The 10,977-nt window shown below is 41.7% G+C and overlaps 2 protein-coding genes across 3 annotated transcripts; one reads left to right on the top strand and one right to left on the bottom strand.

Annotated features, from left to right (window-relative positions):
• Positions 1 to 749: 749 nt before the first annotated feature.
• GTF2H3 (general transcription factor IIH subunit 3) lies at positions 750 to 5,761 on the bottom strand. 2 transcript variants are annotated; one of them, XM_068163551.1, is made up of 13 exons: positions 5,729 to 5,761; positions 5,307 to 5,386; positions 4,882 to 4,991; positions 3,770 to 3,933; positions 3,372 to 3,434; positions 3,122 to 3,151; positions 2,337 to 2,365; positions 2,177 to 2,251; positions 1,913 to 1,966; positions 1,613 to 1,681; positions 1,352 to 1,487; positions 1,233 to 1,269; positions 750 to 1,108 (listed from the first exon to the last, which is right to left on the bottom strand). In XM_068163551.1, the coding sequence occupies exons 1-13, from the start codon at positions 5,736 to 5,738 to the stop codon at positions 1,039 to 1,041; spliced, it is 927 nt and encodes a 308-aa protein (XP_068019652.1). In that variant the 5' UTR covers positions 5,739 to 5,761; the 3' UTR covers positions 750 to 1,038. The 2 variants fall into 2 exon arrangements, with proteins under 2 accessions (XP_068019652.1, XP_068019653.1); XM_068163552.1 differs by having other exon boundaries at positions 4,882 to 4,988.
• A 39-nt stretch (positions 5,762 to 5,800) lies between these two features.
• Positions 5,801 to 10,977, top strand: EIF2B1 (eukaryotic translation initiation factor 2B subunit alpha). Its single transcript, XM_068163553.1, has 9 exons — positions 5,801 to 5,893; positions 5,965 to 6,066; positions 6,177 to 6,313; positions 6,625 to 6,741; positions 7,188 to 7,300; positions 8,202 to 8,270; positions 9,741 to 9,816; positions 10,003 to 10,128; positions 10,527 to 10,977. The coding sequence occupies exons 1-9, from the start codon at positions 5,881 to 5,883 to the stop codon at positions 10,680 to 10,682; spliced, it is 909 nt and encodes a 302-aa protein (XP_068019654.1). The 5' UTR covers positions 5,801 to 5,880; the 3' UTR covers positions 10,683 to 10,977.

Here is a 10,977-nt window from a genome sequence, read left to right as displayed (position 1 = left end):
AGCCCGGAGACACCAGTCCCCCATCTTTCATCCACCTCCACAAAGAGCACTTCATGGAGTGCCCGATCACACAAAACTGCAAGGCAGCTGCACAGTCCCCCGTGAAAAACATCTGTTCATCATAGCAAGGTCTAGCCACATTTGAAAAAGAACAAATTTTATTACAAACGTTTTATACAAAGTAAATTATAAATAAAGCTTCAGTCAGAATGGTTTTGACAATCAAACAAGCCAGCAAAAGACTGGCACTAGAGCTGTTACCTGGACAAAAAAAAATTAAACTGACCCAAGGGCATGACAAATTCCTATACACAATTTCGGGGGAGAAAAAAATAAATCAATCACTTTTTTCTGTGTAAGAAACAATTATTCTGTATTCCTTTCAGGAATATATCCATTACTAGCACCAAGTCAAAACAAACTATATAGTAACTTTTTCTTGGGGGGGGAAATTATTTGTCTCATTTGAAATCATGTGCAGAAGTATACAGCATACTCTCATGTTCTGCCATAAAGAGTTCATGAATGAAGAGATATCCAGTTGAGAAAGAAAAAAGCAGATTCTAACCCATCCTGCCTTACTCATTCTGAACCTGATGCTGTTTCAGTCCAAAAATTGCTAGTGAGAGTGAGCAAGAAGTCCCTGAATAACACAGTGCTAAGGTTCCAATCCTACACACTAGAAATGGTCGTTCTTGCCTGTACACCAACACAGGAAAGAATCAGAGCTCCCTTTTCTTTGAAAATAACTTGGAGGTGCAAATCTTTGCAGTGTCCAGAGTACCTTCTACTTCACACGGTTAAGTCTCTCAACAAGCTCAAACTTCTGGTTCCCTTCATAATTACAAATTAGAATTCATAACAGCACAGGTTAGAAGGTAATAAAGTAATCTGTTACTTAAAGGGCTGTGTAAAAGAAGTAAGTTTTATCCCTTAAGGAACAAATAATAACACTTCATACAATTCTTTTTCATTTCTCAGGTAACTTCCATTTCATGGAATTACTGGAGGAGGTTATGATGTATTTACATAATGTTGTTAGGCAGCTAACTTTAATTTCTTCTTCTTAGCTTTCATGACAGGTGGCAAAGATATCTTGAAAGCAGTCCTGAAAATAAATTAAAAAAAAAAAAAAAAAAAAAACAAAAAAAACCCCAACAAATTAGAAAAAGGAACTGTCAGGTACATGGAACATATTTCCACACCCACCCTTGAAACAAGAAGAAACTTACTCGCATGTACTGCAAATAGGACTGAAGTTGCAGAAGACTGGAAAACAAAAAGAATTGGCTCTCACTAAAACATTCATTTGAATGTAAGAATTAAGATTCTTAAATATTTATAAACTTACTTGACAAGCACACAGAGCATACATAGCCAATTTCAATGAGATTTCGATGACAGAAGCATGCAGCTCTGTAGTCAACATGAATAGGAGGTGGAAGGACAAGCTGTGATCTTAGCTCTTGATCAGGGAGAAATACCCACTGCATGAATAGAGAAAAAGTATTTTGCAAGTTGGAATGATATTGCTATATTGCCTTGTCATGAAGTCAGTAAGATTTCACATCTGACACAAGAAACACAGTGAAGTGTTTCTTAAATGACTTACCAACAAATACTGCAGAAGGGATGGCATGTGTGGCACTTTCAAATATATGCCACCTGTAATGTCACAAGCCTGGAAAGCAGAAAGCATGATCAGATTGTTATTTAAAATATTCTCTTGATCTCATAAAACATATCTACATCCTGCACAAGGCCTGCACGTTGAAACTACCAGATCCACTGAATATATTTCCACTCACTCTTGAAACCAAGGAAAAAAGAGATCTTAAGGACATATCAAACTATCTAGCATCAAACATCTACATAGTAATATAAAAAGCAAACAAGAATTGGAAGTCTGTACCTGTTGTAGAAGACCTGAATCAGAGTCCAAGACACAGGCATCAATCAAAACACTCTGCAAGAGATTAAATGGATAAAAAACAAATTCAGCTAGGACCAACGTGACATCACCAGTGTTACTGTCAAGACCTGCTGCTGCCATAATACACTCCACATAAAAATGCCATAGGAAAGCACCTGATCAGAACACAATAAGAGAAATTAACAATTTTGTTATCTTTGCACATTAATAAAATGTAATTTATATGAAAAAAGACAGCCTCACCTGTTTCTGTGCTGCAAAGATCACATTCATAAAATTCATATATTGCAATGCACTGTCTTCTGCTGCTTTTATAACCTAAATAAAATGATTCAAAACTGTTAGCCTATATAATATGACTGGATTTCGAGACTGATAGAAAACAGACAGCAAAAGTTCTTACCAAAATCCTTGATTTAATTTCTTGATTGGCTAAGAATTTAAAAAGAAAAAGAAATGCATGACCACATTGCTTCTACCACCTTGTTTGCTATTTTAATTCTGTAGCATCTAACAGATTACTTAAACATCTAAGTTAAAATATGTGTATGGAACTGTTTTAGAGTCCCAGTAACAAGCATCTGTGGACTAATTCAGACTTATGAAAGCAGACCCATTTATTATCCAGAAGCAGTTAGATGTTGATCAGGAAAGAAATGTTCAAAGCTGCTCATTAGCAACTTACTGGTTGAAACACATACTACAAACCACACATTTCTCATTGTTGAAAGCAATCAAATGTATGGCTGATTCTAGTCCAAATGACTTCTTGCAAAACTGTCTGTACAAATAGCACTTTTCTTGATTATAGAAGTGACAAGAGGAAGACCAAAACTGAGTAAGAAGTTTAGCTTCCACCACAGCTCCTCAGGTGGTCCCTTTGGAAGGGGATTTTTGCATTTTGTGACTTTCAAAAAGCTCCTCTCAACCTCCAGCTGTTCTAAGGAGATTCCAGTTTCAGCTTTACTTGCAACAGAAAACCAGAGTAAGAATACGGACTAATGATCAAGTCTTTTACATCTAATCACCACCCAGACCTAATTTAAACTGGGCAACTTCAAACAATGGGGGTAAACCTCTACCTGCAGCTGCCAATTTTGGAAGTGGGGGTGTGTAAAAATATGCCCATATTTGTTTGTATGTACACATGCATTTACATCCCATTCCAACCAGAAGAAGCAGCATTACCTTTTAGTTCTTTACTCATCTTGTTGATGTCTACATTAGCTGACATTAAGGAATCTACATTCTTGGAAGCAGCTCCAGCATCCACACCACATATCCCCCACCTTAGCCAACAATCATTTTCATAAGCATGACCCATAGTTATTCAGCAAGTGTTTCAGTTTTATTACAAAACAGGAATAGGAAACCAATTACTATTATAAGGAAAAGTCTTAAAATAAAGGCTTTAAAAATTCTGTGCTCAAAAGGATACAACAAAGTGCTTTGGCAAGTGATCCTGCTAAAAGAGTTTCCGTTTGCTCCCCCCTCATGTCAGCTGCAATGCAAATTGAAAAAGTTAGTTTTACACATAAAAAAAGTTGCAGAACCTCATCATACCAAATACTACAGGTTTTATCTTTGGCAAACCATATTAATGCAGAGGCCTTAAGTGTCAAGCACACACTTCAATAGATTCATCTACTTTAAGCATATGTCTGTGGTGACAGGTTGGACTCAATGATCTTTGAGGTCTCTTCCAACCTTAGTGATACTGAATACTGATACTGAAAATGTATATGATCAAAATAAAGGAAAGTTCTATGACTTTTATTTAAGAGCCCAAGCATTTAGCAGTCCTGCATATTAAGCCTAGAATTTTCTTTTTCTTACTTTTTGTCATGAGGTCTTTAATCTCTTCTGCAATTGCATCATTTATTGCAGTTAGCAATTCGTATTTTCCATCCTTGCTGCCAGAGCAATTATATTCCACGGAAGTACCGCCATCTCCAAAGAGATCTGCAACAGCCCAACGCTTCCCAGGATATAAGAAACGGCTGAAAGAGATGAAAACCAAACTATTCATGTTTTGTCTTTAACCTTGTAAGAAAAGAAAGAAATAAATCACAGAACCACAGAATGATAGGGGTTGGAAGTGACCTCTGGAGATCATGTAGTCCAATGAGTAATGCCATAATCTACCCAGCTATACTCTGAAGTATAATTTCAAATACTGTTAATACTTCTGACATCAAAAGGGACAACATAAGACAGGCAATCTTTGATTCCAAAACGGACTGAAACACATATTCACCTCCACCCTTTCACAGAATCACACAGAATGGTTTGGGTTGGAAGGGACCTCCAAGGGTCATCTAGTCCAATCCCCTCTGCAGTAAGCAGGGGCATCCTCAACTAGATTAGGTCATCCAGAGCCCTGTCAAGCCTCTCCTTTAAGATCTCCAGGGATGGGGCCCCAACCACCTCCCTGGTCAACCTGTTCCAGTGTTCTACTACCCTCATGGTAAAGAACTTGTTCCTAACATCCAATTTACTTTTCTCTAATGTAAAGCCATTGCCCCTTGTCCTATCACTACAGACCTTTCAAGACATCCCTTAGAAGAGCTGGAAAATAGATACCAGATCTGCACTTAAAGGTAGACCCTCAGACTCAGGAATATCTGGGGAAAAAATATCCACTAAACAGGAAACTTCAGCCATATGTGTTGTCCTTCCTGCCACATCTCCACCATCCTCTCTCCACATATTTTTAAGTCTGTTTAACTCTCTCTTCTATCTTGTAAGCCTTTTTGTTGTTTTATGTAAGGCACCAAGTCATATTATTTCTTTCCTACACTGTTGTAGTAATTTCCTTTTATTAAGGCAAAGATCTATTATGCATTTTAAACCTGGTTTCAATTCTATACTTTGATCCAACAAGAAAATCAGGATACAGACAGCAAAGCTACACTTCAAACGGTCACACTGTTAAGAATCAACTCTACCTTTCCTGCGTGTGACTTGCTATTACAGCGAGTTTGTTGGTGCGATTCATAAACAAGTGTGAGTTTCCCAGTACCATTGCTGCATCAATGCACTTGGATAGGGTGAACTGCTGAAAAAAAAGAAAGCAGATATAGCCCAACAATATTTACAGTTAAGTAACTTAACAGAAGGCTCTCAAGTCACAGCAGTTAAGATCATTTAAATTTGAAGACACAGAAAGAACTTCCTAATAAGAAGCATTTAGAGGAAAAGCTCTGATTAGTACAAAATGCTGGGAGGCCGTTTTAAAAGGAGTGGTTTAGCAGACAAAGTTAGCACAGCTCGGGAATTAAAGATTAATCTTATTTGCTGGCTGTTTACTGAGAACTTAAAGTAATTTCCTTCAAAAATCAGCATCAGTAGTACCAACACCCAGAAGCCGTACCTCAGCTTCTCCCTGAGCCTTTTTTCCCCACCAGATCGGGTTGGTGTCCACGATGATAACGAGCAGGCTCAGCTCATCCTCTGAAAAAGTGACAACAGAGCAGCGTCACTCCAGGCTCCGTGCGCAGGCTGAGCAGCAGCGACTGAAGGTCCCCGAGCAGAGGAGCTCTCCTGGGACCGCTGGCAATTCAGAGGGGCCGGGCAGTCGAGCCGGCGGCGGGAACACGAAGAACCCGCCGGCCGGGCATCCCGGAGCTGCATAGAGGCACGGGGGCGATAACGCCGCACCCCACAGCCCCGTTCCCGGGCCCCGCTGCGTCCTCCAGAAGGAACCCGGACACCGGAGCGGCCGCAGCCCAGCCCACCCGAGGGCCGAGGCTCGCCCAGCCCTGCCAGCTGCTCGCCGCGACCCCGCCGCCTCACCCGCGCTCATGACTCCAGCCGCAGCCTGCCGCTGCTCCCGTCGCCTGCAGATGACACGCGGGCAGCCCTGACGTCATCCAGACGGGTCACGCCACGCCCAGGCGAGGCGGGCGGTGTGGCAGCGGCGGGGCCGGGCGGGGAGCGGAGCGGCCATGAGCACAGACGGTAACGGGAGCGGGGGCCGGGAGGTGCCGGGCTGGTCCAGACCTGGCCTGACGTGCCCCATTTGTTTGCAGACTTGATCGAGACCTTCCGGGCGCAGCTGAGGGACGACCCCGATGTCGCCTCGGCCGTGGCCGCCATCCGGGCGCTGCTGGGCTTCCTCAAGCAGGACCGAGGTGGGCGCGGATCCCCCTCAGCCTCGGGCGTGACGGGGTGTTCCCTCTGCTCCGGGTCTACCTGGGGTGCCGGTGAGGCCCTGACCGTGCACCTTCTCTTCTCCCCACAGGGGAGACCATCCAGGGCCTGAGGAGCAGCCTGCGGGCCGCCATCGACACCTTGTCTCGGGTGGACTCCTCAGTGGCCGTCTCCTCCGGTGGGGAGCTCTTCCTGCGCTTCATCAGCCTCACCTCCCTGGAGTACTCGGTAAGGGCGGCTGACCCCCCCTCAAACTTGCTGCGTGCTGGAGGAACCATTCCTATCTGAACAGGAGGGAGAGCATACTTGCTGTGAGGGTGCTGGAGCCCTGGAACAGGCTGCCCAGAGAGCTTGTGCAGTCTCCTTCTCTGGAGAGATTCCAGACCCGCCTGGACACGATCCTGTCCAACCTGCTCCAGGTGAACCTGCTTTAGCAGAGGGTTGTACTAGAGGTTAGGACCAGAGGTCTCTTCCAGCCCTTACCATGCTGGGATTCTGTGAATCTCCAGCCTCACAGCTGGCATTGCTGTTTTTTTCAGGACTACTCCAAGTGCAAAGAAATCATGATTGAGCGTGGGGAGATCTTCCTGAGGAAAGTCAGTCTCTCAAGGAACAAAATTGCCAAGCTGTGTCATCCTTTCATCAGAGATGATGCTGTAAGTAGGCCAAGGCAGGGTCACTTTTCTGGTGCTCTGCTGCTTGCAGTAATGAGAAAACAGAAGAGGAGGGGAGTGAAGTTTATTAACATTAACAACAGCATCATATGATAGTGGCTTGCCCACGTACATGGGTGTAATATCACCCATCACTTCTTCAGTTCCCATGCAATCCAACTTTAACTTGTGGTCTAGTTCTAAGAGGCACTGAGGAGTCACAGCTTCCTGTTTCCATTTAAAATACAAAATTGTCACCCCCTGGCTCCATCATCAGAGCTGGCCACAAAGTTCATTGCACAGAGTGGTTTGCTATCCTATGATTTGTAGAATACAAGTGACATACATTATTGTTTAACTCTAAGGGTCAGTTGTGTGAAGCAAAAGCAAAGTAAAGGTTTCCCAAAGCTCAGCAAAAAGTAATACCATGTTAATTTTTGTTTGGGCAGCGAATACTGACACATGCATACTCAAGAGTGGTCCTCAGAGTGCTAGAAACAGCTATCGATTCAAAGAAGCGATTCAGTGTTTACGTCACTGAATCACAGCCGGATCAAGCAGGGCAAGTACTCACTGATGTGTGTTTGTCTTGGTTAACAGGGTATGTTACAGCTAGCAGCAAATCTGCCACGCTTTAAGAAAAGCTGCTAGGCTTGCTTGCAGCATTTTGAATGGTAACCATCACTAACAATACCACATATTCTGCACAAGTGAAAAAACCCAAACAACTGGCAAATGATTTCCCATATAAATACTCTAATTACAATGTTATCTATGTTTTCTTCAAGGGTTTACAAACTTTCAGTCAGTGCCAGACAGCCTCCATTTCCCTTGGGAGACGGAAGACAGCTGATTTGTCTGCTGCAAGAGTAGGCTGAAATAATCAGCGTTAGCTTAAGCATAGCAAAATAAAGTATTTTAAAATATTTAGCTAACAATGTTACTGAAAATGCCAAATTATCAATAGCAAGAGAGCAAGCTTTCCCTCTTCAGAGCATACGCTTTTGTATAAGCAAAGCAGTAAATCCTCCATAAGAGATAATGTTTTACTAACCATTTGTCACTGGGATCAAAGATGTTCAGTCAAGAATATACTATTTTCCAGCTTCACTGAAATAATTTCAAGCAATGCACCTTGTGCTTTATTTCTTCCTTCTTACACCCTGTTGATGGAAAAGCTGAGACAGTTTAGGTAGTCTGTCATTTTAGTAATAGTTTGCTGACTCATCTTTCTATAGCTGTTGTTCCTGACTGCTCAAACAAACTGGCTTGACTTTAGTTTGTTGCAATCTGTTTCCATTTCTACAGAAGAACTTATTTTCTATGATAGGGTATATCGTAAAGCAAAACAACAGGCAAGAGAACATGGGCAGTCGTGGGTTTCAGTCTTTCAGACAATATTTTTGTAGTATTATCTTTAAAGAAAAGTCTTCTAAGCTTCAGACATTATTTTATTTTAATAGGCAAAAAATGGCAAAAGCCCTGAGGAAGCTGAACATTCCAGTGACCGTGATTCTGGATGCTGCAGTCGGGTGAGTGATCAGCAAAGGTTAACAACAATCATGTTGGATAGTGTTGTATGCAAGCTTCCGAGAAGCATGTTAAAACTGCAGAGGTTGTTACTCATAGTCATCAAACAAGCTAAACAAGTTACACCCTTAGGTGCAGGATGAAGAGAGGATGTCTGCTACAAAACAGGTATTTGATGCCTGGATGTTAGAAGGAAAAAAGGAGTCAGACTGGAGTGCTGAACTTGGGGACAGCTGCAAAAAGAGCTGAGGTGCTGTGCACAAAGGTTCCTTTTTCCCTCATTTGCTATCACTTGGGGCTTTCTTAAGCAATGTGCTAAATTACCACTGCTTAGCCTAAGTTCAAAACTTGAGAAAAGAAAAAACTGCAATACATCTGAACCTCAGTTAAGTGCACAATGCCTGAGAGATTGCCTCCAGGATCAGTCTCATCACCAAGGCCCCTCTGCACAGGGAAGAGAGTGGCTCGAGTAGACAAGTCTACAAGCTCTGTTTCACACCTTAAGTCTATTAAATCACTTAGTTGATGGTTTTCTTTTTAGATCTGTATTTTCAGTTAACAAAACAGATTGGACAGATATTAAGAAAGGGAGACTGGATGAGGAGCATATTCTGTTTGGTCAGGCTTATCACACCATAATTGCACTTCAGTGTGGTTAGTATCTGTGGTGGGTTTAGGCTTTTAAATTCAGTTACAGATTTTGAGCAGAAAAGTAGAAAAATAGAAATAAATCACTATTGGGTGTAAAAAGGAAAACAAAAGATTATTCTAAACAAATTCATTGGGTAAATATCTGGAATAAGACAAGCTCTACCATAACAATTCTCCCCTTTTCTCTTCTCTTTTGATCTCTGGCTGTTTTGCTTCACTCAGGAAAGATAACCAGCTTATTGGCTGGCTTTGGCTAAGTCTAACTTCTCTGCTCTATTCTCTTGTCTCCTTTGTACAGGGGGGTAGGGGAGGTAGGGAGGGAGAAGCAGGGAGCTTTCCCTGGTCTCTTGACCAGGGGTGTTTTTGTGTTGTTTGCTAATTGTAAATATCTGTATAATATTGTAAATAGTGTATATTTTGTACATATTCATTGCATTCCATTGTAGAGTGTAGATTTTGCTTGTAAATACAGCTTCATTTGCTTCTGAGTTGGTCTGGCAAAGTTAATGCTGGGGGGAAAATTTCAACCCACCACAGTATCTTACCACAGGCACCCATGTTCCTGTAACTGAGTATCATTTGTAGTCAAGATTTCAGCTTCTTCCAGCACTTAACACAATTACCGAGGTCAGAAGTGACTGGGTAAGATACAGTTAATACTCCTGCCAGAGAAGCAGATGAAAGCTTACTCCAAGGATGTGCAGGAGCTGACTCTAGTTCAGAAAAGTGAGACCTTTTGAATTGCTGAGTTCTGTTCAGCAAATCATGTGTCATATTACCCTGTAAGACCTGGATATCTTTTTCCCCCTCTCTTTGAACAGCTACATTATGGAGAAGGTGGACCTGGTGTTAGTTGGTGCTGAAGGTGTAGTTGAAAGTGGAGGCATTATTAACAAGGTAATAGCTAGCAATTTTATGACATCATTCAGTAAACTCCAGACTTTTAAAGTTCAGTTTCTTTGAGGAATCCAGTCTCTTCTCTTTGGATGTTATTCAGTGAATGTCTATTTATTGTCGGAAACTGGGCAATATTATGTCACACTAGTACTGAGTCTGCATGTTATTTTCCATCTGTCTCCACAGATCGGCACTAATCAAATAGCTGTGTGTGCCAAAGCTCAGAATAAGCCATTTTATGTGGTAGCAGAAAGCTTCAAGTTCGTAAGGCTTTTCCCACTAAATCAGCAGGACGTCCCAGATAAGTTCAAGGTAAGGCAAATTCAAATTATTTCTTAGCCAGGTAAGGTACACACTTACAGGTCTGAAAATTTATCTGGATCTCTCTACTACAACTTCCTTCACATAATACAGAATTATAGTCACATGCCAAGCAACCATTACTTGTCTCAATATTAACATTTAGTTGCTGACGCAGCTGAGGGCAAGAAACAATTAAATCAGTATACTTCAGAACTACAAATTGTGCTTTTCACACAAGGTACAACAGCTGAGGCCAAGGTGGCACCAGCCTAGGCCTCATTTTAAAGCAACTGACTTCCTTCAGTTGTACCACAAACATCTGCTTGTGACTACAATACTGCCCTTGCCCAAAAGAGCTTTTAACTTGCAGTTGTGTAATAACTCATGGTCTCTTTCTTTACTTCTAGTACAAAGCAGACACTCTGAAAACAAGTCAGAATCTAGCAAAGGAGCATCCCTGGATTGACTACACATCACCATCACTAATTACCTTACTGTTTACAGACCTCGGTGTCTTAACTCCATCAGCTGTCAGTGATGAACTTATTAAACTCTATCTGTAACAGAGGACGCCATGTATGGGATGTATCATCTTCTTCAGCAACTGTCACAATTATAAGAACATGGAAGGTCATACAAGTTACATGAAGGTGCTAAGGAGATGACATTACAAGGATTCATGTAATTATCAGCCTTCTTGGGGTTTTAAAGCTAAAGATTACATATGGATGGACCACTACTAAAGAAAAAGTAATCCTTGAATTACTACAGCTTCTGAAGACCTAAAATAAATTATTTTAAAGATGGTGGAGTATTTTGATATTGTAAAATAAAATACCTCATGGCGTGTTCAGACTC

The sequence above is a fragment of the Melanerpes formicivorus genome, unplaced genomic scaffold (genome assembly GCF_026170545.1).
Source record: "Melanerpes formicivorus ecotype bairdi unplaced genomic scaffold, bMelFor1.0.p_v2 SCAF_72, whole genome shotgun sequence".
NCBI classification, from domain to species: domain Eukaryota; kingdom Metazoa; phylum Chordata; class Aves; order Piciformes; family Picidae; genus Melanerpes; species Melanerpes formicivorus.
This window is presented reverse-complemented; position numbering and strand designations above follow the sequence as displayed.

Excerpts from the sequence above, each read along its gene's own strand:
- GTF2H3 (XM_068163551.1), bottom strand. Across the intron at positions 2,366-3,121 it reads GATGAGTAAAGAACTAAAAG|CCAATCAAGAAATTAAATCA; the intron begins GTAATGCTGCTT and ends TTAAATTCTTAG. Across the intron at positions 1,488-1,612 it reads CCCTTCTGCAGTATTTGTTG|TGGGTATTTCTCCCTGATCA; the intron begins GTAAGTCATTTA and ends CTATTCATGCAG.
- EIF2B1 (XM_068163553.1), top strand. Across the intron at positions 7,301-8,201 it reads TCACAGCCGGATCAAGCAGG|GCAAAAAATGGCAAAAGCCC; the intron begins GCAAGTACTCAC and ends TTATTTTAATAG. Across the intron at positions 9,817-10,002 it reads GTGGAGGCATTATTAACAAG|ATCGGCACTAATCAAATAGC; the intron begins GTAATAGCTAGC and ends CTGTCTCCACAG.